The sequence below is a fragment of the Micromys minutus genome, assembly GCF_963924665.1.
Source record: "Micromys minutus genome assembly, chromosome: 1".
Classification (NCBI taxonomy): Eukaryota; Metazoa; Chordata; class Mammalia; order Rodentia; family Muridae; genus Micromys; species Micromys minutus.
The window spans coordinates 229331257-229354651 of record NC_137969.1 but is presented as its reverse complement, the minus strand read 5'-3'; the positions used below and the strand labels follow the sequence as shown (position 1 = coordinate 229354651).

At 40.7% G+C, this 23395-nt stretch overlaps 3 protein-coding genes across 3 annotated transcripts in view; 2 read left to right on the top strand and 1 right to left on the bottom strand.

The window, feature by feature from the left end:
- The window catches only part of TMED10 (transmembrane p24 trafficking protein 10), a 30861-nt gene extending 25733 nt beyond the window's left edge, over positions 1–5128 (top strand). The window contains exons 4-5 of the mRNA XM_080917393.1: positions 1520–1646; positions 2238–5128. Of these exons, the coding sequence (XP_080773519.1) occupies positions 1520–1646; positions 2238–2359 (249 nt within the window). The 3' untranslated portion in view covers positions 2360–5128. The remainder of the gene's footprint in view (positions 1–1519; positions 1647–2237) is intronic.
- Positions 5129–10254: 5126 nt separating this feature from the next.
- Positions 10255–23395, top strand: part of NEK9 (NIMA related kinase 9) — a 41799-nt gene continuing 28658 nt past the window's right edge. Inside the window, exons 1-7 of the mRNA XM_080909590.1 lie at positions 10255–10600; positions 13400–13577; positions 16033–16088; positions 16605–16675; positions 17846–17951; positions 20241–20372; positions 22673–22783. Of these exons, the coding sequence (XP_080765716.1) occupies positions 10385–10600; positions 13400–13577; positions 16033–16088; positions 16605–16675; positions 17846–17951; positions 20241–20372; positions 22673–22783 (870 nt within the window). The 5' untranslated portion in view covers positions 10255–10384. The remainder of the gene's footprint in view (positions 10601–13399; positions 13578–16032; positions 16089–16604; positions 16676–17845; positions 17952–20240; positions 20373–22672; positions 22784–23395) is intronic.
- LOC308420412 (large ribosomal subunit protein eL21-like) lies at positions 14481–14963 on the bottom strand (the record flags this gene model as incomplete). The annotated part of the gene is made up of 1 exon (XM_080916422.1): positions 14481–14963. The coding sequence occupies one exon, from the start codon at positions 14961–14963 to the stop codon at positions 14481–14483; it is 483 nt and encodes a 160-aa protein (XP_080772548.1).

The window sequence follows — 23395 nt, the reverse complement described above, 5'->3', positions numbered from 1 at the left end:
TGCAAGTTTCTATTTGGGGACCCTTAAATAATTGATGTCTGAGAAGTTTTGTACTATTGCCTTTCTCTGTCTTGTTAGGGAAACTTTGGATGGGGAAGTACAGAGCAAGGGGGAAGATGTTAAACAGACTAAGTTTGGTTTATTATATGTCTTATTAATACCTTTTCCTTGGGTATTTGTTTGGTTTGGGGGTTTTGTTGTTGTTTCTTTGATATGGGATCTCACCATGTAGCCCTGGCTGTCCTGGAACTCACGATCTAGACCTGTCTGGCTTTGAACTTACAGAGATCTGCCTGCTGCTGCCTCCCAGGTACTGAGATTAAAGACATGTACCACTACTCCTGGCTTTCCTTGGGGAATTTTGTGCAGATAAATACTAGGTTAATAGCAACCTTGGACCCTCAGCTAGAAAAGCTATAAAATTGTAAACACTATATCTTCTAATAGGGTCTGAAAAACCTTATGGTGAGTTGGTAACTATAGCTGCTTCTGAAAGAGAACTAAAGAGCTATCAAGGTAGATTTAGGGTGGTTTTATTGAGCAACTGTATGATTTCTCTTAACTCTGAACATAATCAAGCCCAGTGTTATACGACTTATATATGCAAACAGGATCCTCCTGTTGGTTTTTTGGTTTTGTTTTTTAGTTACTCTGTGATACCATAGGTACACATGCTTTCTTCTTCTGTGTACATTTGACCTAATATGACTCTGTCTGTAGCCTACCAGAGAATGAAAAGGCAATGTGGGGTGTTATTACAGTCAGGAGTCTGGAGAAACAGAATCTCAGCCTTCCACTGAACTGTACCTGTAAAGAAGTGGTTTTGCTGGAAGTGGTGCACCCTCCTCTGTTGCTCTCCAACTCTTTTTTTGAAATAGAATGTCTCGCCCAGCTTTCAACTCACGATTTCAGTTAGGGTCCTCCCTCACCTTCATGTCTCCACCCCACAATGCAAAGTTGAAGTTTCAAGAATGCATCACCATGCCCAACTCCTAAAAACATGGATGCTGAAGATGAGCGTGGGTATTCTTGCTTGCATAGCAAGTGACCATTCACTGAGCCTATTACAGCATCTCCCTAGCCTTGTTTTGAAATCTTTTTTGTACTCTAGGCCTACCTTGTTCTGGAGATCTTCCTGAATGCTGGGTTTACATGAATCACTACTACACATATCTTAAAGAAATCTTAATCAGAATTAAAGATAGAAGGTGGAAAAGTACAGTTTTTAGAGAAAGGAAGCCGAATTTTAAAATACCTTAGGATGATTGATAGAAGACTTGAGTGTGTATACAGACATGTAGATGGTGCATTCTGTTCACACCCCTCCCCCACTTCTTTTGGGCTCCATCCAACACTGGCTAGCTCCTGCCCTACACTACTTCTTTACAGGTATAGTGCAGTGCGAGGCTGGAAAGGAGGAGACTCTGCTCCTCCGGGTGTCTGTTTTGTTTTGTGCTTTGGTGTTCTTTACTTGAGCAGTGGTTTCAGGGAGTCGGGTTCTAATTCTGATCTTTTCCAGATTGCAAAAGTCGAGAAACTTAAACCACTGGAGGTGGAGTTAAGACGGCTCGAGGACCTTTCAGAGTCCATTGTTAATGACTTTGCCTACATGAAGAAGCGTGAAGAGGAGATGAGGGACACCAATGGTGAGTGAGCTAGAAAGGAGACAGACTCTGGACACTGAATACTAGAGTATTTCTCAATTTGGGAAAAGTGGAATATGATTTAGGGAAAGACAATTGCTTCTTCAGGGCTATTGTTACTAAAAGGTAAATCAGCTAACTAGGTTTTCAGAAGAATTAATTTTTTTTTTGTGATGTGTAAATGACCTTATGTTTGGTTAGCTTGTAGCAAAGTGATACCAACTTGTAATTTTTAATGTTTTAAATGGGACTCAAAACAAAGCACAAGGAAACAGAGCTAGAGCTGGAACTCATAGCCTTGTGCATGCTAAGAAAGTGGTGTACCACTGAGGTACTGCTTCTTATCAGGGTTCTGCTGCGTAGCCCAGGCTGGCCTGACTCAGGATCCTCCTGTCTTAGCCTCTCAAGTGCTGAAATCACAGGTGTGTTCTCCTACCCACTTTTGCTTGCTTGCTTTCTTTAATTGTTTGAACCTGAGACTTACGGACAAAATGAGGTTAATTAATTGTCTTTCCTCCCTGGCCATTGTTTAGCCAACTGAAGCAACTTAGTTCATTCCATTTACAATGTTTTTGTATTGTTTTGTTTCTTTAGAGTCCACAAACACCCGTGTCCTGTACTTCAGCATCTTTTCCATGTTCTGCCTCATTGGACTAGCCACATGGCAGGTCTTCTACCTGCGTCGCTTCTTCAAGGCCAAGAAGTTGATAGAGTAAGAGGCTCAATATTCTGTCCCCTGGAGCCAGCAGAACATCGCTGGGTTGGGCCTGGCCTAACTCAAGGCCAAGCCGCTAACAGTATCATCAAGGCACAGCTGAGCTTTCTTGCCAGAACTGATTCTTTTGGTGTGGGAGAACATGGGCACTACCTACACCCAACAAGTCAACGAGGACTTTTTAAAGCAGTAGGATTCGGACTGGTTTTGCAACAAGATTATTAAAGTCGCCTATGAAAAAAAAACAAAACAACAAATAGGGGTTACCCAGATAACGCCAAAGCCAGCATTCATCCTGGGTCGCCTCACAGGATCTGTTTGAGCTGTTTGCTTTTTGTCTCCCACTTGCTCATCACCTTGGTCCTTCACTCTAGTTCTCTTCCCAAGATTCCTCTGACCGAGGTCAGCTCTTTCATATCAGTTGTCTTTTTGGTTTCCTTGTGAAAACACCTTGAACTTCTCTTGGTCCTAAGATGAAATGTTTACAGAGCTTTTGGTGATATCCTTCATAATTTTATCTCTTCTAAAAGGGTCATGGGTGGGACACATAAAAAAGTGAGCTTTGAACTGTAGATAATCTCTTAAAAGAAAATCTCATTTTAGACCATTAAAATGTTTGTGCTCAACTGCTTGAAGTCTTTGTGTATGTGTGTTTAGTTCTGTCTAGTTTATCACCTGTAGACTCTGTCGGTCATATTTCAAGGTAGAGTAGTTCCATCACGTGGTCTTCATTTTGCACTGTTGTAGCTAGCCACTCCCTTCTTCACCTTAGGCTCTGGCTCCCTAATCTGCTCACTGGTTCTGAACCTTTGTAACTTGTTATGTAAATGGGTCATCAAGAGTATAACCTTTGGAGGTTGACTTTCTCCACTCAGGATAATTCCCATGAGGTGACCCGCCGAGGTGTTGCACATCCTGATTTTCCTCCTGGTTATGGATGGCACTGCATTGTGCTTAAAGGTCATATAGCTGGGCCTGGAGATTTGGCCCTTAACTACTAAAGTTCTTACGTGAATGTAAGTTTTCATCCCTCTGGGATAAATGCTTAAGAGGGCACTTGCTATGCTGTGTGGGAAGCACATGTAGTTCTAAAAGAAGCTTCCCTGCTCTTGTCTCGAGTGGCATAGCATGTTACGTTTCCACATTCTTGTCAGTCTTTATCATTGTTATTTTAACATAGCCCCTTGAGTAGGTGCCTGTAAATCTCATTATGGTTTTAATTTGCATTTCCTAATGGCAGATGGTGTTGAGCATCCTTTCTTGTGCTTGTCATTTGCATCCATGTCCTTGTCAGTGAAATGTCTGTTGGTGGCTTTTTTTTTTTTTTCTATGTGGATCATTTGTTCACCTCACTGTTGAGTTCTCTGTGTGTTGAGTCCATCTCGATCAAATGGGTGGTTGCTTGAACTTTTCACATAACTTCTACCAGGAAACATGAGTACATTTTACCAGCCCTTCATGCATGGCCAATCACTGATCTAATTCCTGTTCTTCAGTGTTATCTCTGAGACTTGGACATACGGAGTTTAACTTGGACATCTGGAAAAGTCACAGATAGTTAATACTTGAAAATACATGTAAAAACAAAGCCAAGGTTCATCTGGGAGTTTTAGGCAGTTCTGGAGTGTGTACCTCAGGGTGGTAGGTAGAACATGAAAGGCTCTGGGCCTGACTGCCAGCACTAGGGGGGAGAGTAGGTACAAATGCTTGTAAACGGTAGAAATACTCATTTATCAGCTAAGGTCTCTCCCACTCCCGGGAAAGTGGGTAATCTTTTAACCCTGATGACCTGTTATTATAGGGCTTGTCTTAATTGCAGTTCTGAGAATTACAGGACTTAGGCCCGTGTTGCTTACGGTAAAGAAGTAGAATATTGAAGTTATCAGAGAACACCGCTAAAATGACCTGGATGAAGTACGAAGGTGAACAGGATTGATTTATGTGGTTCGATCTCAGGTTATTCTGTTAAGGTTCCAGTTACTATAAACTCAAAAGCCTTTGTCTTGTGACTCCCTTGAACTCCTCATGCATGGCATCAAGTGTTCTCTGGTACAACAGTGCCATCTGCTGTTGAAAAATGATAGGTCTCACTTCTAAAATCTTAGCATTCAAGTCCTCACCATGGCAACAGCAGATGATCAGAAATCTGTAACATTCATATATCAAGTGACAGAAGAACAATTTAAGTATGAAAAGAATAAACAAAAGAATAAACTTGGGTCAAAAATCCATCTGTGGACTTTTAAATGCAAAACCATTAGCCTGACAAGAGACTCCTATTTTCTGACTTGTGCCTTCCCCTCTTTAAGGAGCAATGACAGCCACTTTATTAGTTTTCTGTTATGAAAAATATTCTCAGAGAGGAGAAAATAGAGCATTTTGTCCATGTTTTTGTTTCCAAGAACAACTGTAAACTTAAGTTTTGTAGAACTGAAATTCTTTCGTCCTTCTGTTTGTTTTAATTCATGCCAAACACAACCAACTCGGACATTGTGCTTGAAGAGCATTTGCCTTTGACAGCAGGCTAGCACAAAAGCTTATCAGCTTCATAAACAGGTATAATATCTGCTTCCCTCCATTTTCAGCATATTCAAAATAATCAGAGAATATAGTTTCAATAAGCCTTGTTCCATACCATTGTCCTGAACCCCCCCCCCCCCATCAGAGCTATCTTCTCTTTGTTAATGGGAAGAGGCATGTGGGATTTATACAGGCTCACCTGTTGGAGATTTTTGTGTAAACTTTCACAAATAAAGGCTAGCAGAAACCATTGAGTTGTACTTGTCTGTTGATCTTTAGTGCCCCTTTTGTCTGGGTTAGCAACGATTCCTCTATATTGCTGCTTTTTAAAGTACATGGAGTTAAACCTGATGAATTAAAGAAAAAAAATGTTGTCACTGATTTACTCCAGATGGATAAAGTTTGTATTTGAACTAGCAACTTTTACATACATATATTTCTTATGTCACTAGTCATTTCCTTGTATGTCCTCAGAGGGTCTGGACTGTAAGCTCTGTAGCTTTTTTTCTTGCAGCTACCACTGGAGTTCGATGAGGAGTTTTTTCCCCAGAGTTCCTTGCTTCTGTTCCAGAAGTGTAAAACCCTAGGGTGTTTTGACTTTGCTTTTATTCATTTATTTTGGGGGGGGGCCTCTCTGGGTAAACTGCACCACAGACAACAAAGGGCAATTTCTCCTCCCCTTTCACTTCTTAATATTTTTTGTAAAAATTGCTTCTAAATTTTTTATTATGTTTATGTGTGTTTTGCCTGCATATATGTCTGCACACCTGGGGAAGCCATAAGAAGGTGTCAGATCTCCTGGGACTGGAGTTATAGACAGTTGTGAGCTGCCATGGGAATCAAACTTGGGTCCTCTGGAAATGCAGCAAGTACTCTTAAGTTGCTGAGCCATCTCTCCATCTCCCCATGAATCTTCTTTCTAAAAGCCAACATGAAGTGTTTTATAGATCACTAGCTGTCCACACATACATACAGTTTATTTGTAAATCCATAGCCTACTGTGAATCTTTTTTTAACACGGTTTTCCAGTTTTTTGTTTTGTTGTTTAAGACAGAATCTGTGTAAGCTAGACTGGCCTCAAACTCATAGTAGTCTCCTTGACTCAATCGTCCAAAAATTGTGTTTGAATGGATGAATCACTATACCTGGCCAAGTATATTTTAACATCAAAAAGTGCATGGTGGGGGCTGGAGAAATGGCTCAGTGGTTAAGAGCACTGACTGCTCTTCCAGAGGTCCTGAGTTCAATTCCCAGCAACCACATGGTGGCTCACAGCCATCTGTAATGGGATCAGATGCTCTCTTCTTGTGTGTTTAAAGACAGCTACAGTGTACTCACATATAAATAAAATAATTTTTAAAAAGTGCATGGTGGGAGCTGAGAAGATAAGTCATGAGCGTACAGAATCATGAACACCTGAGTTTGACTCTTAGCACTTGTGTAAGAAGCTTGATTATAAGAGGTGACCTGTGCTTCTAATCCCAGTACTGGAAAGGCAGAGACAGGTGAATCCTTGGGGCTCTTTGGCCTGCCTGTAAGCCTAGCCTAATCACTGAGCTTTAGGTCTTGGTGAGAGACTATGTCTCAGAGGAACCAAGATGGATGGCTCCTGAGGAATGACACAAAAGGCTGTCCTGTAACTTGTATGTGCATACATACACACTGAAGTGTTTTCTCACTGATGCTTTAGAGAGCTTAGTGAGCTCAGCAAAACTGATAAATAGGGACTGAAGAGATGGCCTAGTGGTAAAAAGCACTTGCTGCTGCTCTTGCAGAAGAGCATTATTAATTGTTTGCTTCCTATTAAATGTGGAAGTACCCACATTGTACTTCCAGTTCCATGAGTGCCTGCTGAGCTTTATGGGCAACCAGGTATAAACATATACTACTGTATGTATACACATGGAGGCAAATGAATACATACAAACATTTATTTGTATGTATTTACACTCAACTCATACATACAAATAAAAATAATTAATAAAACACTTAGAAATGAATGTTCCAACAATGGAATTTATATTTACATACTTTATAAATTGTTTGGTGATGTCCTCCCATACATGAGCCACATACATAATTTAAAATGTTGCAGTGTCACAAAAAAGTAAAAAGAGGAAATAAGTATCAGCAATGCATTTAACTAGTATGTTATAAATATTATTGCCATCATATCATCAAAGTAAAAATGAGCCATGTTTCCTATTTTAATATAAACCCTTTGAAGGCCAGTGTTAGTGGCTCTAACAGCAGACAGTGGAAGTGCAGACTTTGGTCTTTGGTGACCAAATTTTTCCAGTAATTTTATGGGTCCTGGTGGTTTGCCGTTCACAAATTAGTAACTGGCAACATACTATATTGTTCGTTTGTTAAAATATGAAAATGGTCTGTTTTGACCAAAGGCCTTTAAAATAAATGTTGAGGAGCTCAAGATTTATGGGTATTTACAGGTTAGTTTTAGGCTGGGCATGTGACTAACACCTAGCACTGAGAGGCTGAAGCAGGAAGCATATTGTAAATTTGAGGCTAGTGTATGCCACATAGTTCCAGGCCAGCTTGGGTTGCAACATGAAAGTTTTGTCTCAAAAAAATTAAAATTAATTTTAGTTCATTCTAATGAATTTGGCGTGAACTTTCTGTATACTCTAAGATGCAAAAGGACATTCCACTAATTAAACTTCAGATATATAAGCATTATAATTAAGGCCATTCAGTTTTAGGCAGTCAAGTTAAAGACAGCTAAATAGTTCTTCAATGAAAAGGAGTAAGAAGATGAATTGTTAGACTTCCGCAAGACTTAATTTCTTGGACTGAAAGTTAATGCTTATAATTTTAAGTAATCTGATTTTCCCCATCATATCAGCTCAAATATATAATGACTTTCTACTCTGTTTAACAGAGTAGTTTAGCTAAAATCTACTGTGCCTAGATAAATAAGAGGCAATTTTATTCTCACAGTGCCTGCTCGTCACTATTAATACTTTGATTTGGGTATTCCTGAGAACCATAACCAGCAAGTTCAGCTTCCATCCACACCTTCTAAATACCTCTGGGAACCTTGAAAAGCGCTTACCTACACAAATTTATTACTGCCTTGTTATTTCCTGTTCTTTGGAAGACTATGAGCCCCATGAGGGTAGGACCCATGTTTATTCTGTGTTGTACAACCCAGCACCTGGCACATGAAGGTACTACCCGTGTTTGTTAAATAAGAGAACTCAAAATCAGAAAGACTTGTATAACCTAGGGCATTCAGAAAGCAACATTAGTGAACAGGCATTCTCAGTAAGGCAGTGTGACAGACTTGTGGGTAACAACCTGATAGTCATTCAACAATCCCCCACCCCCTGGGCATGTTTGTTTTGTTTTGTTTTTTAAGTCTTTACTATTAGGCCACACAGGTTTCTGTATACTGATGATAGATAGCAATGAAAAGGCAAGGCCCAAGCTCTCATGGGGTTGGCGTTCTAACAAATGGAAATAGCAATAAAAGCTGTAAACATCAAAATGTGATAGATAAGCATCCTTAAAATGGCCATGGTAATGGGTTGGGAGGCCTGTGTTAGTTTGGACTAGACGCGAAAAGGAGTTAGATTTAGTTCAGTGTGAGCATCATACAAGCAGACTATCATTACATAATGTAAATACTGGATCCAGACAGATTCAGACAACAGAAGTCTACAGTGGTCTACTATCCAGATGCATTGCTAAATGTCACCGAATATTAAATGGAACACTGATGAAGTGTAGAGTATGAACTCAGCCTTCATACCACACCAATCTTGTCCTCCTCCTGTGTTTGAGATCTACTGAGTTAACCTAGACCAAACTCCCAGACTTCCTGCATCTGCCTTACCACGTTCCACCTGATCACCAAGCCTAAATGTCCCCCAGATGGAGTTCTGAAATCTGAACCTCTTCACTCAGTGAGACTGCCTCAGTACCTCTTAGAACAGAAATTGCCGCCTAGCTGATCGCCTCCCCCCCCCCCCCCCCCCCCCCCCGTCTCTGTTCTCTACATGGCTTTCTGAGTTCTTTGTAAAATGGAAATTAGGTCTTTCCCTAAGGTGACCAAAGTAATAAGTGAGCTGGGCACTTAAGCAAAAGGATGTTTTAGTTACTGTGCTAGAGAAAGGAAGCTTAAGCAGATTTCCTCAGAAGATTAGAGCACTGAAAGCCAGTAAAATGACTCTGGGTTAAGGTTCTTGACATACAAATCTGGCAACTTGAATTCAATCCTCAGAACCCATGGTAGAAAGAAAGAAACTACAAAATTATCCTGACCACCACATGTGTGTCATGGAAGCACAACCCACCATCATATATATGCATACACAGACTTGATTACATAGAGCTCTAATCACATAGTCCTTTGCTTTAGTTTTCCACTGTCCGCATGATATAGCAAACTGTACCACATACAAAAGGTACTTCCTGCTTTTACCCAACAAGTGTATTGGCACCAGCCCCATAACCTCTGAGTTTCATCACACCCTGCCCTTTCCTAATTTGGGGACCAGACTGCAGGGTTTGACTCTAGAGCTCCTCCTAACTAGCTGTATCAGGTAAAAACCTGGTCCCCACCCCACCCCCAACAGACACATACACCTTGTGTTCATAGTATTGTAAGGATTTGGGGCTATACTACAAGAACGAAACAAAACTCTTTAGCATAGTCCCCACTTAGGTAATTTTGTGGTGGTCATAGTCCTGCAACTTTAGACTTAAAGAAAAAAAAAGAATTGTTAAAGTTCACAGTAGTTATGAAGTTGTTTAAAGTAACATAATGAAACTGTATTGATGATATTGCGGTTCCCTTGATATCCATTCTCTTTTCTCAAATACGGTGAATGTCTGGCATCTGATGTTTCAGAAATGCTTCATATTGAATCTGGAAGATGAGAAGGGAGGGGAAAATGAAAAAATGGCATCAAGTGGGGCTAAGGTATTTTACAAGTCGTCAAGAGCGGACCTATGGTGGTCCTAGGAGAAAGATCCTAACCTACTGACTGAGATGTCAGAAGTCAAATGTTTTTAGCTTACTCTATTATCTTTACTACAATATCTCTACAAACAAGACATGCCCAACGAGTCAAGTGACTGCTAACAGTCAGAGCTCTTGGGACTAACTTGACGCCTGAACCACCTCCAAAGTCTGGCGCGAACTGGAGAGCTGGTAGGGTCTGTAGGGAAGCAGTTTGCAAGTCCGCTGTGTGGTCGCTCTTCAGCTTACAAGACATTCACAGGTGCGAAGGCCAGCGATGCCCCAGGGTGTGCAGGACGCATCTGCAACAAGTGGGCACGCGAAGGCGGAGGAAAAATCCCAGGGAGCCGGAAACACCGCGAAACTGCTTCCGGGTCAGGGGGCAGGAGCCACCATGGAAGCTCCCTGGGCCGCTGGGCCGCCTAAGCCGGTGACTGGCGTCTGAGGCCAGTGAGGCGCTACGCGGCCGGCACTGCCCGCCGTGGATACGCAGGAGGGTCCTGCGGAGCTGCGGCCTCCGCCATGTCCGTGCTGGGCGAGTATGAGCGACACTGCGATTCCATCAACTCGGACTTCGGAAGCGAGTCCGGGAGTGGCGGGGACTCGGGTCCGGGGCCCAGCGCTAGTCCGGGGCCCCGAGCCGGCGGGGCGGCGGAGCAGGAGGAGCTGCACTACATCCCCATCCGCGTCCTGGGCCGCGGCGCCTTTGGGGAGGCCACGCTGTACCGCCGCACCGAGGTAGCGGCCCTCGGCTCCGGCCGCTGCCGGGCCTCCCCGCGCCCTCTTTCCTGGTCCCGCTTTATAGCGCTGCTTGCCCTGAGACCTCTATGTTCAGGCGTCCCTTGGGGTTTATGTCTCAGGGGCCCCACCGTGCTTTCGCCTCACCTGCTCTGGGAAATTGGTTTGATCACTGCTGTCACTGGGCGAACTGAGCGAGTCACTCACTGAGCGGTCTTTTGAGTTGTAGTTTTCCCATTTGTAATTGCCTTCTCCCACACCCCCAAGAGCTTCTTCACCGTTTTAAAAGCTATTCTGAGACCCAAACGAAGGAGCTTCTCACATTAGGAACAGACTATAAAAGCTTACTTCCTTTCATATAGCTGTTCAAGGTCGGGATGGAGAGAGATAGCCACAGATTACAACACTCTCGGCTACTTCTGTAGTTAACTTTTTTTTTTTTCATAAATGATCACTCAGTTGGAGGAGTTCCTTGATCACCAGAAAAATCATTGTGTCTTGTTTTTTGCTTCCTTGCTTGTTTGTTTGTCTTCTCCTTGCCTTTTCTTCAGTGATTATATAAGACAAATACTTTATTGGTGTAGCTGGTTCTGGGGAAACAGAGACCCCTTTCTTTGAGAACCTAGAGAAGCGAAGTCATTTTTCCCACCTTCCTGCATAAGTTCACAACCTTTGGAGTAACCCATGGATCACTGACTACAAAATTAAGAAAGTGTACTGATTTAAAGCCCTGCAGTAATGATTCTATTCCCCAAAACTAGCCATAACTTGGGTTTAATCGCTACAGCATTACAGCTCTAGCTTTAGGGTAAACATTTAATGAGAACTTGCTGAGGTTGCAGAAGGTGATTCATGCACCTGCAATTCTAGTGTCTGCTCTCAGCCAGCACTTTTTGTGCTAGCTATAAAACAAGCTCTGTCAATCCTCAGAAGGTATTCTACCATTGAGCCATACATCCAGCCCCCAGCATATATCTAAGACTGAAAGATGGAAGAAAGGCAGTTGTAAGAAATTATCGTTGTGTTCCTTCTATTCCAGGAACCCATTAGTGAACATTATCATCTGTAGTCGTCTGCATTCTTATTTGTGGCCAAAAATGAACATCACTTTTATTTTTTAGGTTTTTAGTCAGTATATTTAAGTGGCTCACTTACTCAAGGTTTGAGCACCAGTTTCCTATCTTTGTCTTATATATTATGTTAAACCCGATTACTAGCTTTGAGTTAATTTTATCACAGTTCTCAGAACTGTATGACGTTATCTCTGTCACATGGTATTTATAAGATATGAACTTACAAAGCTTCTTAGAAACAACCCTCTCCCTCTAGGTTATAGTTCAGCAAGAAGGCCAGTCATGTTAGTAACAGGGTCTCAGGTGTGGATATCCAAAGGAGAAAAAAGGACTGAGGACTGTCCAGGTGTGGATATCCAAAGGAGAAAAAAGGACTGAGGACTATCCGTGTGCAAGGCCTGAGAAGGAGTCATATTTACATGTATGGTAAAAAGTTTGAAGTTTTCCAAAAGCAAGTTTGAAAGGCCTTGCTGAGGTATTTTAAAGGAACGTTAATGTCAGTTCTGGTACACTAAGAAGCTAAAAGAAGTATCCCAAAATGGAGTAAAGGGTAGGTCAGTCTTCGTGGAAGTGACTCTAACTTAACGAGGATTTAAAAAGCAGAGGGCTGTGCGAAGGGTCTTATTCAGAAAGAGTAAATGAAAATCATGAAGTTTTAAGTTTATGAAACCAGGCAGGTTTAATACTTGCATTTTATAAGGCCCTGTTGTCAGATGGAGATGCTGCTGCGCATTTCTCTTCTTCCTCATATTCCAGCTCTGCCACAGGCCGAATTATGAATAGGGATCACCAACATCCCTCAACACAATCCCTAAGATCAAGTCTCATCTAATACTAACACCTGGAACTAATACTGTACCAATTAAGGGTAGCAATAAAGTATTGTTTTGAATTTTTTTCGGGGTTTTTTGGTTTTGTTTTTTGGTTTTTTTTTGTTTGTTTGTTTGTTCTGTTTTTGTTTTTTTTTTTTTGTTTTTTGTTTTTTTGTGCATGTATGTGGGAGTCAGTTCTTCCACCGTGCAGGTTCTGGGGACCAAGTTCAAGTTTTCAGATTTGATAGTAATCACCTTTACCCACTGAGCATCTTATCAGCCCTCAAAATCACATTGTATTTTTAAAAGGATTTAGGTTTTTTTTATTATTATTATATACTTTTTTTTTAAGATTTATTTTATGTATGTGAGTACACTGTTGCTGTCTCCAGACACACCAGAAGAGGGCATCAGATCCCATTACAGATGGTTGTGAGCCACCATGTAGTGGCTGGACTTGAACTCAGGACCTCTGGAAGAGCAGTCTGTGCTCTTAATCGCTGAACCATCTCTGCAGCCCTTATTTTTATTTTATTTTTCCACTGTCTATATGTGGGTATGTGCAAGTGAGTGGAAGTCTTCAGAGGTCAGCCTTTCCAGAGCTAAAGTTATAGGCATTTGTGAGCTGCCCAAAGTGGACACTGGTAATCAAACTCTGGGTCTCTGCAAATGAAACATACTCTCTTAAACACTAACCATCTTTCTGAGCCGGAAAAAAATACTACCTTGAAGCTTTGTTTCCCTAGTTCTTTAGCAAATTATAATAACTGCAGAACCTTTACAGTCTGTTAAAAGGAGTAAAGAGTCATTCCTTGCCCCTCTAGGAGGTTTTCTTTCTAGGCTCACAGGTTGGGTATGGATCCGTGCACTGCCAGGCAAGAAGAAAACACAATGCTCCTGCTCCTGTGTTGTAGGATGACTCACTGGTGGTGTGGAAGGAAGTTGATTTGACCCGACTTTCTGAGAAGGAGCGTCGAGATGCCTTGAATGAGATTGTCATTCTGGCGCTGCTGCAGCACGACAACATTATTGCCTACTACAATCACTTCATGGACAACACCACCCTGCTGATCGAGCTGGAGTACTGTAATGGTAAGGCAGGACTCAGCGGGACCTCCTGAGAGACACTGCACCAGCCAGGAGAGGGGTGTAAGGAAGGACTTGGAACGATAAAACTCTAAATGGCTTTCTGGAGAGATCGCTGAGGTCTTGGGGAGTTGCAAGATAGTATTCAGAGTGGGAGAGCTTCCCTCCATCATCCTTTCTTAGACAGTCTCAGCCATCGTCAAATTCTTGAGTTTTGTGGTGGGGGATGAGTTCTTTCTGTTTTTATTGTTGTTTGGTTTTTGTGAGTCTCCAAGCATCTCAGGCTCATGGGGAACTCAGTCTAGAACCCACACTGGCCTTGAACTGATTACATTTCTCCCTCAGGCTGCGCTTGTAGGTGTCAGCCACCACTCCTGGCTCTGCAAATTATTTTTTCAGTTGTACTTTGTATATTTTCAGGGTCTTTCTTCATAGAATGGCAGTTTACCATTTTAGACATAACATAGTACCAAATGCTGTAATGTTTAATTAGATTTTATATGGGATATTTATTTACATTAACTTCGTTAATGCTAGTCTACTAATACATGGTCTAAAGATCATAAGTAAATGAGAAAGGCAGTATGGTGTGACCTTATTCTGGCTTCTGGCTTCTTGAACACAATTTTTTTTTTTTAAATAGATTGCATTCTGCCTAGTTGTTGAAAAAAATAAATAAATTCTAACTGATTTCACATCCTGAGTTTCATTGCCCTCTAACCCTGGGGAAAACAGCCTTGTGCCTTAGTTGCCTCATCATAAATGAGTTTGTTGAATCTAAATCTAAAGATTTATTAAGTTAGCTCTTTATATGAAGCAAGTGTTTGATAACAGACCTTATTGTCTACCAGGTTTTTTTTTTTTTTTTTTTTTTTTTTTGCATTCTGATTCTTTATTTCCTTTGGTACATTAGGCCATGAATTCGTAGGGAACGGGCTCCAGCAGCTCAGGCTCTTTTCCGTTAGTCCTCACAAAGTGCGCTTCTCTGGGTGGCGCAGGCTGGCGCTTCAGCTGAACCCAGGCGCCCTTCTCCTTGGCTTCCATTTTCTTCTGATTGTTCTCCGTCACCCGCTTCAGGAAGCCGTCTCTGCTCTTCGAGTGCTTGATGTGCTCAATCCGCACATCGATCCTCTTGGCCGGAATCTTGCCCTTAACTTGCCTGTTTATGATGATGCCCACAGCATGCTGGGTGACATTGTAGACTCTTCCGGTTTTTCCGTGGTAACACTTATGGGGCATTCCTTTCTGAACAGTGCCCATTCCCTTGTTGTCTACAGTACCACCCTTCTTGTAGATTTGAATGTATATAGCCAAAGGGACTACTCCATGTTTCCTAAAAGGCCTAGAGAACATATACCGATTTCCTTTCCTCTTTCCGTTTGTATTCGTCATTTTGGGGAGTTAACTGGAAGATGGCTGTCCTATCTACCAGTCTTATTACACATGAGACTCTCCAGAGGCCTTTTCTGAGCTGCACATTAAGGAGGTACTGGCTTATTCATCTGCACTGTTGCTTTGTGATTAGTTCTGGTTCTGAATAACCCTAAATATACAATTAACTTTTTTTAAGATTTATATATATATTTTAGTGTGCAGTGGTGTTTCTGACTGCATGTTTGTTCTGTGTAAGGGTATCAGATCCCGTAGAGCTAGAGTCACATACAGTTGTGAACTGCTATCCAGGTGCTGGGAATTGAACTCGGATCCTTTGGAAGAACAGCTAGTGCTCTTAACAGCTGAGCCATCTGTCTAGCCTCATAAGTAATTTTTAAAGTAGCAGGGGCCTTACATAATTCACTTCCTTTGGGGTTAAGAGGAACTAGAACATATGATATTTTTTTTCACACTCCATTACTCAACTGCAAGGGAGAATTGTAAAAATGTATTCATAAATTGGAGCTGTGGGTAGACAATAAGATGCAATTTATACTTATTTTACAGGAAGAAATGAGTAAAATGATAAAACAGTCTAGGAGTAGACCCTAGATTTTAGGAAAACTTTTTAGTACAAAGAGAGGTTGTTTATAAACACTCTTTCTAAACCAGTACATCGTAGGTGTAATCTACAGGTTCAGTAGTTACACTGACAAAAGTGCTACAGAAATCTGAGCCTAGAAAAGAACACATTCTGGTTTTTTAGCTATTTCCCTAGAACTACATGAATGATCTTCACTCTCAGGTCGTTTTAAATCTGAGAGTTCCCATTTTTGCATTGAGCATCTTGTATTGGGGGGAGGGGACTTTTGACAAATATTTCTGACAGGAAGATGAGAAAAATTTTGTACCTGTGTAAAAAATAAATAAAATAAAATAAACACCGCAGGAGGGAAGAACTAATTTCCTTTGGGGAGGAAGCGGAACCCTTCATTTCCTGATGTCACCTGTTAAAACCCCTATTAATACAGACATACAAGGATGTGTCTCCACTGAGCAACTCAACCTGTTTTTTGTTCAATTATAGGAGGGAACCTCTATGACAAAATCCTTCGTCAGAAGGACAAGTTGTTCGAAGAAGAGGTAATTTATATGTGTGGCAGGAAGCTAGAATTATGTTTAATTCTGCATTCTGGTTCTGTCTTGACTCTTCCAACAATGAAGAGTGTTTTTTTCCTTTTGTTCAGACTCCTTCCAGGCTCTGAGTGATATTCATGAGAAAGGAAACCTCTAACAAGGAAGCTGTCTATAGCTGCTTCCTAACCGTTTTACCTCCACACCATGATTCACTATGGGCTTTCTTTCCTGGTTCTATTACTGCATACTGGTATGCCCAGTTTTCTGTACCTTTGCATTCTTTCTGGGGTTCTTTCCACAAGTCTGCTTTACCATACTGTATGTAATAGTCTTGGAACTATTTAAGATGACCTGTGTTTTCTTTTTACCCTTACTACTTTTCTTTGCATATTCAACCTTCAAGCAAGGGCTATCAAGTTATGCTGAGTTGTAACCTCTGGTTGCAGCTTTTTTGGTGTGTGTGTGTATGTATTTAAATGAGGTTTTTGTTGCTAATCCAAATATAACATTTTGAATCTGCAGATGGTGGTGTGGTACCTTTTTCAGATTGTTTCAGCAGTGAGCTGTATCCATAAAGCTGGAATCCTCCATAGGTAATGTCTGAAAAGAAACTTAGGGATGGGACTCTTCTCTCCCAGTCCAATTCTACCCTCTGGATCTCCCGTTAGCATGTTCATGGCAAGGTTTCCTCGTTGACAATTAGACGGAAGGAGGGAGTGAAGAAGAATGGTATCTTTGATCTCTGAGGTTCACTCAGGTTTGTGATCTAGGAAGAGTCTCCTGGTAACGAGATAACTAAGTACGTAATTGTTTCTTTTAGAGGTACCATAGATCTGAGTTCATTGATTATCAGTGAAGCCCAGAAAGTGCTATAAAGGAATTCACAGTAAATGTTTTCTCTGAAGAAAAGTGGTTGGCAGTTGTTGTTAGTAGGCAAATTTATTTTTATTTAAATACAAACCTACTACTTTTATATGATTTTTCCAAGTCTTTATTTTAAAAGATTTGGGGAGAAAGGTTATCATTCATCTCTTGTAATAAAAGAAAACCATTCTACTTTACACTCTTCCTAAGCAAGTGTCCATTGCTGGAGACTGATTATAATTATACCAGAGTTTCTTTTAGTCGTTTGTCCATTTAATTAGACTGTATTTCTTTAAAGCTACTGAATATCTGCCTACACTGCGTGGTTGTTACTTTTTAAAAGTAAAGAAATATACTGTTCTGGTTTCCTCACATTTTGTAAGAAAAGAAGCCACAGTGTGAGGCAGACAGGGATTGTGTTACGGATGATCAGTTCATCTTTAGAAAAGGGGCCAGCAGCTTTATTTAGAGAACTGAAACAGCCTCATACGTTGTTTCTGAGCCATACAGTCTCTTGCACTTTAACAGACTATTTGAAACTTTGACATCAACTATGTGTTAAGGTATATAATTCAGGACCTAACTGGTAGCTGAAGAGCAGTGAATCTCCTAGGAATATGGTTCTCTGGAGCACTGTCCTGTCTTCTGACTCCTCCCCCAGTGACATCACTGATCACTCCTTAGCCCTAGAAAGGGAAGCTAGTTCTCTGCCCTTTCTTCCTAAGCCCCTTCTCTAGCATTAAACCAGTGGTGAGCACTGTGCGGGGCATTTACAACCTCATGACAGGAACCAGAAGGTGCTAGAACTCATTTTTCTTCTGTTCAGATCCCAGGAATAGGTAGGTGGAGAGGTTAGTTCATTGTTACAGGGTCTTAATATAGTATATCTTCTTTTTCAGAGATATAAAGACATTAAATATTTTTCTGACCAAGGCAAATCTGATAAAGCTTGGAGACTATGGCCTAGCAAAGAAACTTAATTCTGAGTACTCTATGGCTGAAACAGTAAGTATAGTCTTTATCTTTAATTGAAGTTTTAAAAAATATATGTTCATAATGTGCCTGATTATGTGTATATGCACATGAGTACAGATGCCTACAGAAACCAGAGAGGGTATTGGGGTTGTAGGCAGTTGTGAGCCAAATAATATGGTTGCTGGGAACAACATATGGGTCCTATGCAAGAGCTATAAATACTCTTAATCACAGGGCCATCTCTACAGCCCCTAATATGTTCCTTTGTTTATTTTGTGTGAGTACACATGATACATACGGAGGTTATAGGAAGACTTGTGGGAGTCACGACACGTTCTGTCATGTGGATCCCAGGGATCAAACTCAAGTTGTTGGACTTGACAGCAAGTGCCATTAGCAGCTGAACCATCCTACCTGATTTTTAAAAGATCATTAATTAAAAAAAGACCTAAGATTTCCTTTAGGACAGTGATCTTATCCTTTAGCATTAAAACCTAAGCATTACATTTCTGCTTTTACAGTGTCTGCCCTCAAAAGAACATGGAAATGTAAATTAATACAGTTAACTTTGTCCTAATATTTTCTGATACTGAGACATACCTGCAAACAGTGTAGCCATCCAGACTTGAGAGTGTCTGTTTCAGGAGCTCAGTTGTTTGTATGGTAATGGCCAACTGAACTTCTAAAGAAGCAATTCTTTCCTTAGGGTTGTTCTGATAAAACCAAGATTTGACTGTTAAATTTTAGCTAGTTAAATGTAATAAAGAAATGATACAAAAATGTATAAATACCATTTAAGTCTTTGACATTTGTGCTTTGCTAATTAAAGATACCTGTGTTCTTGGAAGTGGTGTAGTTAATATACACAACATTCTTATTTTCCTACCTTTGTGTTCTCTTTTGAGGTAGTGACATCTATGTAGCCTAGGTAAACCTTTACCTAGACCTGTAGTTCATGGTAAGACTACAGATGTGTCCCGCTATGTCCAACTTCCAAAGACTATTCTTGTAGATTTTTTTTGAAAAAGGACCTCAAACCCTCTACGTAGCCAAGAGCTTGATCTAGCCATTGACCTCGCTTCCCTCTCCCAAGTGCTGGCTTTACTGGCATTACCACTGTGCCTAGCTCTGAGGCCATTTTTGTTGTTTTAGATTTTGTTGTTCATATGTGTATTTTGCCAGAAGGTGTCAGATCCATAGGGACGGGAGCTAAAACATTTGTCATTTTTGTCATATGAGTGCTAGGCAATGAGCCCAGGTCCTCCGTTAACCACTGAGCCATTTCTCCCGGCCCATTCTTAAACCATTGATACTGATTTCACAAATATCAATTTGGGCCATTGGGAATATTTTATTAATTGCACTCACACACCTGTGTAGGCCAGAAGCGGGCATTGGATTCTTTGAATTTGCAGGCATTTGTGAGCTGCCTAATGTAGGTGCTGGTTTCCAAACTCCAGTCCTCTGATAAAAGACTTAAGCATTGAGTCATCCTCACCCCCAAACTGCTAAACTTTTAAGTGTGTCTCTGTATTAGCCAACGTTCTCTATAGGATCAGAACTAATAGGGTGAGTCTATATTAAAAGGAGACTTGTTAGTTAGAGTGCAGGCTGTGGTCCAGTTAGCCCAATGGTGGCTATCTCCTTAAATAAAGGCCTAAAGGCTGGTTGTCTGTGTTGGAGTCCTGAAAAGGTATATTCTAATACCAATGAAGGGATGCCTTCAGAGTAAGATAGATGAACTTGCCAGCAAGAGGAGGGCAAACAGGCAAAAAGTAAAAGCTTTTTTTTATTGTGTGCTGACACTAGACAGTATGACTCGGACTTTGGATGGGTTTTCGGATCTCAAATGATCTGGATGTAGGGTGGGTGTTTCCAGGTCAAATTATCCAATCAAGAAAAATTCCTCACAGGTATGCCCTGCTTAGGTTTGAGATGATTCCAAATGCGGTCAAGTTGTCAAGCAAGATTGCCATCACAGTCTCTTACCTGTGTAAAGTCTGTGTGGGGCCTGAACCACTGAGGTTTAATCTTCTGAGTTATCCTTAGTGCTTTCCCAAAAATTGCCCTTTAGTGAGGCCCGGGAGATTGGCTAAGACAACTGTCTCTCCTGTTGTGCAGGGCTGGCCCTCTACCCTCCTCAGCTCTACGTGAGTCCTCGAGTTGGCATCATCTCACAAAATGCTTTTGCAACCTGCTAATGGTGTTTTGTGATTGTTAGCCCTGATTCCTCTAACTCTTTAATTCACCTGTTGAAATGGTTATATGGTTACCCAAGAAAAGAATTAATTCTGTATTTTTGTTGCTTCTGTTGTTCAGCTTGTGGGCACTCCATATTACATGTCTCCAGAGCTCTGCCAAGGGGTAAAGTACAGCTTCAAGTCTGATGTCTGGGCAGTTGGTTGTGTCATTTTTGAACTGCTTACTCTGAAAAGAACATTTGATGCTACGGTAAGTTGTGTATTGTCCCCATAATGCCTTTGCTGTTCATGTGGTAGGTGTTGAAGTGAATCAGCTTCAGTTATTCCTGAAATTCTGATTTCCTGAACAGAAATCACCTTTAGTAAAAATGAATGAATGAATGAATGAATGGCCTTTAGACCCTGGGTTAGAGAATGTTATTAAAATGCCATAGATTTATCTGCAGCTTGAATTCCTCTGTTGAAATGAACATAAGCAAGCAGTTAGAGCACTGTTCTTGAATTTGTTGACTATAATTTTAAAGTCTCTAGAGCAGTGGTTCTCAACCTGTGGGTTGAGACTCTTAGGGGTCTAATGACCCTTTCACAGGGGTCAAATATCAGAAATCCTGCATATCAGATATTTATATTACAATTCATAACAGCTGTAAAATTATAGTTTTGAAGTAACAACTAAGTAACTTTATGGTTGGGGTCACCACACATGAGGAGCTGTGTTAAAGGGTCACAGCATTAGGAAGGTTGAGAACCACTGATTAGAGTCATCTGTGTGATGCTACAGTCTAGAAACACTGTTTCCTTTCTTATACTTTAGCTACATCCGTTTTGATTTGTTTCTAAGCAGAGGCATATTATGAATAACACCTATCAAAATATTTTGAAATATCACACACTTCCTAAGTAAAGATTATCTTTGTTTTTATGGACAGCAAATATTTTTAAAACTTTTTTTTCCTCTTCTTTAAAGCCTAATGTAAAAAAACAAATTGTTTCTCAAACTTGAATTTGCATTCAGAATCATTTGGGTATCTTGTTAAAATGCAGATTCTGTTTGGAACAGGCCATGTTCTGTTTCTGACCAGCTTCTAGATGCTGCTGTTGGCTGTATTCCAAGAGCCACACAGCCAGGTGCATGTAGACATATCATTGCTGTGATCCTGTTTTGTCACTGTCACCTGAGAATGATGCCTGGCTCCCTGTGGACATTTTCTGATGCTGCATATGGGAAAAGGAGATGTAGGGTAATGCAGACTCACCAGTCTGTTAGGAGCCCCGTTTCTTTTCCTAATTGGTATACCGCTAATTCTCCTGAATAGTGGAGTAAGAGAAACAACCTGTGGAGTAGACAGGCTTCAGATGCTGCAATGCTTTGGGTTTGGGGCTTTGGGGAGGTGTTTTGTTGTTGTTTTGGTTTAGTTTGGTTTTGGTTTTTGAGCCAGGGTTTATCTATGTAACCCTGTCTGTCCTGGAACTCACTTTATAGAACAGGCTGGCCTCGAACTCAAATGTGTCTCTGCCTCTCCAGTGCTGGGATTAAAGGCTTTTGCCACCACCACCCAGCTGATGCCTTGTTTTTTGTTTGTTTTTGTTTGTTTGTTTGTTTGTTTTATTTTATTTTACTACCTATGATTTTGAGCAAGTTGTTTTATATTTCTGAACCCCATTTTTCTTGTGTACAAATTAATGATGTTAATAACTTTCTTACACTATATTTATAAAGATAAAAAGATACATGTAATATGCCTGTTTAGTTTGCAGTAGTTCTTCAATAAGATGGTGGTAGTTTTGTTACACTGCTGTTACTACTATTTCATTTTAAGATACTTTGTGAATTTTTTGCTGGAGGCAAATTAGTTAGCAAGGGAATTGCAGGAAACCAAGCATGCTTAAACATGCTTCTTTTTGTGAGAGGTGGGCAGGGACTCATGTAGAGCATGCTGGCCTATTCACTATTTACCCAGGGATGAACTTGAACTCCTGACCATTTTACCTCTGCTTCCCTATGCTTTTATACCTGGCTATGTTTTTCTTTTTCTTGAGATTCAGCTGAAAAATGAGATTATCATGTATTCCAAGGAACACACTGTTGGCTACACAGTCCTAGTTTTGATCTCTGTCTTAGGATTCCCTTCGTTCCATCTAATAGTAGCATCTATCCATCTTCCTGTCACATACTAATAGTCCTAAGATGAAATCAGCTTATACAGAACTGTTGCTACTCTGAATAGTCACAGACACCTATGGGTCCCTGCTTGGTAGGGATAATGCTCTTTTGTTTTTTTAATTGTTCACTATTTTATTCATAAAGGTATTTTGCCTGCATGTATGACTGTGTGCCACATGAGTGCCTGATGTCTGCAGAGGTCAGAGACAGTGTTAGATCCTTTGGAACAGGAGTAACACAGTTGTGAACCACCATTTGGGTGCTGGGAATTGAACCTGGGTCCTCTAGAAAAGTACCCTGTGCTCTTTAACTACTGAGCAACCCCTCAAGCCCAATAATACTATCTTCATATAACCAGTAACAATGTAGTCATCCTTTTCTTCTAGAACCCACTCAACCTATGTGTGAAGATTGTGCAGGGAATTCGGGCCATGGAAGTTGACTCTAGTCAGTATTCTTTGGAACTAATCCAGTTGGTACACGCATGCCTCGACCAGGTAGGCCTGATATATTCATCTGTTTCATATAGCCTCAGCGCTTGGGGTATGACATGGATATAAAGCACATGAAACCACATCTACCTCCTCCAGCTTGTCTCAGGATAAACATTGGTAATTCGTAATACCTGTGTGCTTTAGCAAACAAACTCTTATTCTATTTTTAAATTTATTTATTTATTATGTGCATTGATGTTTTGCCTGAATGTATCCTTGTGTGAGGGTGTCAGATCCCCTGGAACTGAAGTTAAAGATGGTTGTGAACCGCCATGTGGTTGCTGGGAATTGAATCCAGGTCCTCTGGAAGAACAGCCAGTGCTCTTAACTACTGAGCCATCTCTAAAACCCTTATTTTTTTTTTTCCAGTGTGAAAATACATAATTATAAGATGGTTTTTAACATCTAAATTGTATTCCTTTTTTTTTTTTTATGGTCAAATTCTGGGTTTTTGTCTTAAAAAAAAAAAAAAAAGTTTGTCACTATACAACTCAGGCTTGGCCTTGAACTTACTGTGATTCTCTGGTCTCAGCTTCCTGAGTGCTGAGACTATAGGTGTATACCATTACACCTTGTAGGAGGACAACTGGTTTTATAAAATGATAGTCAGCTATA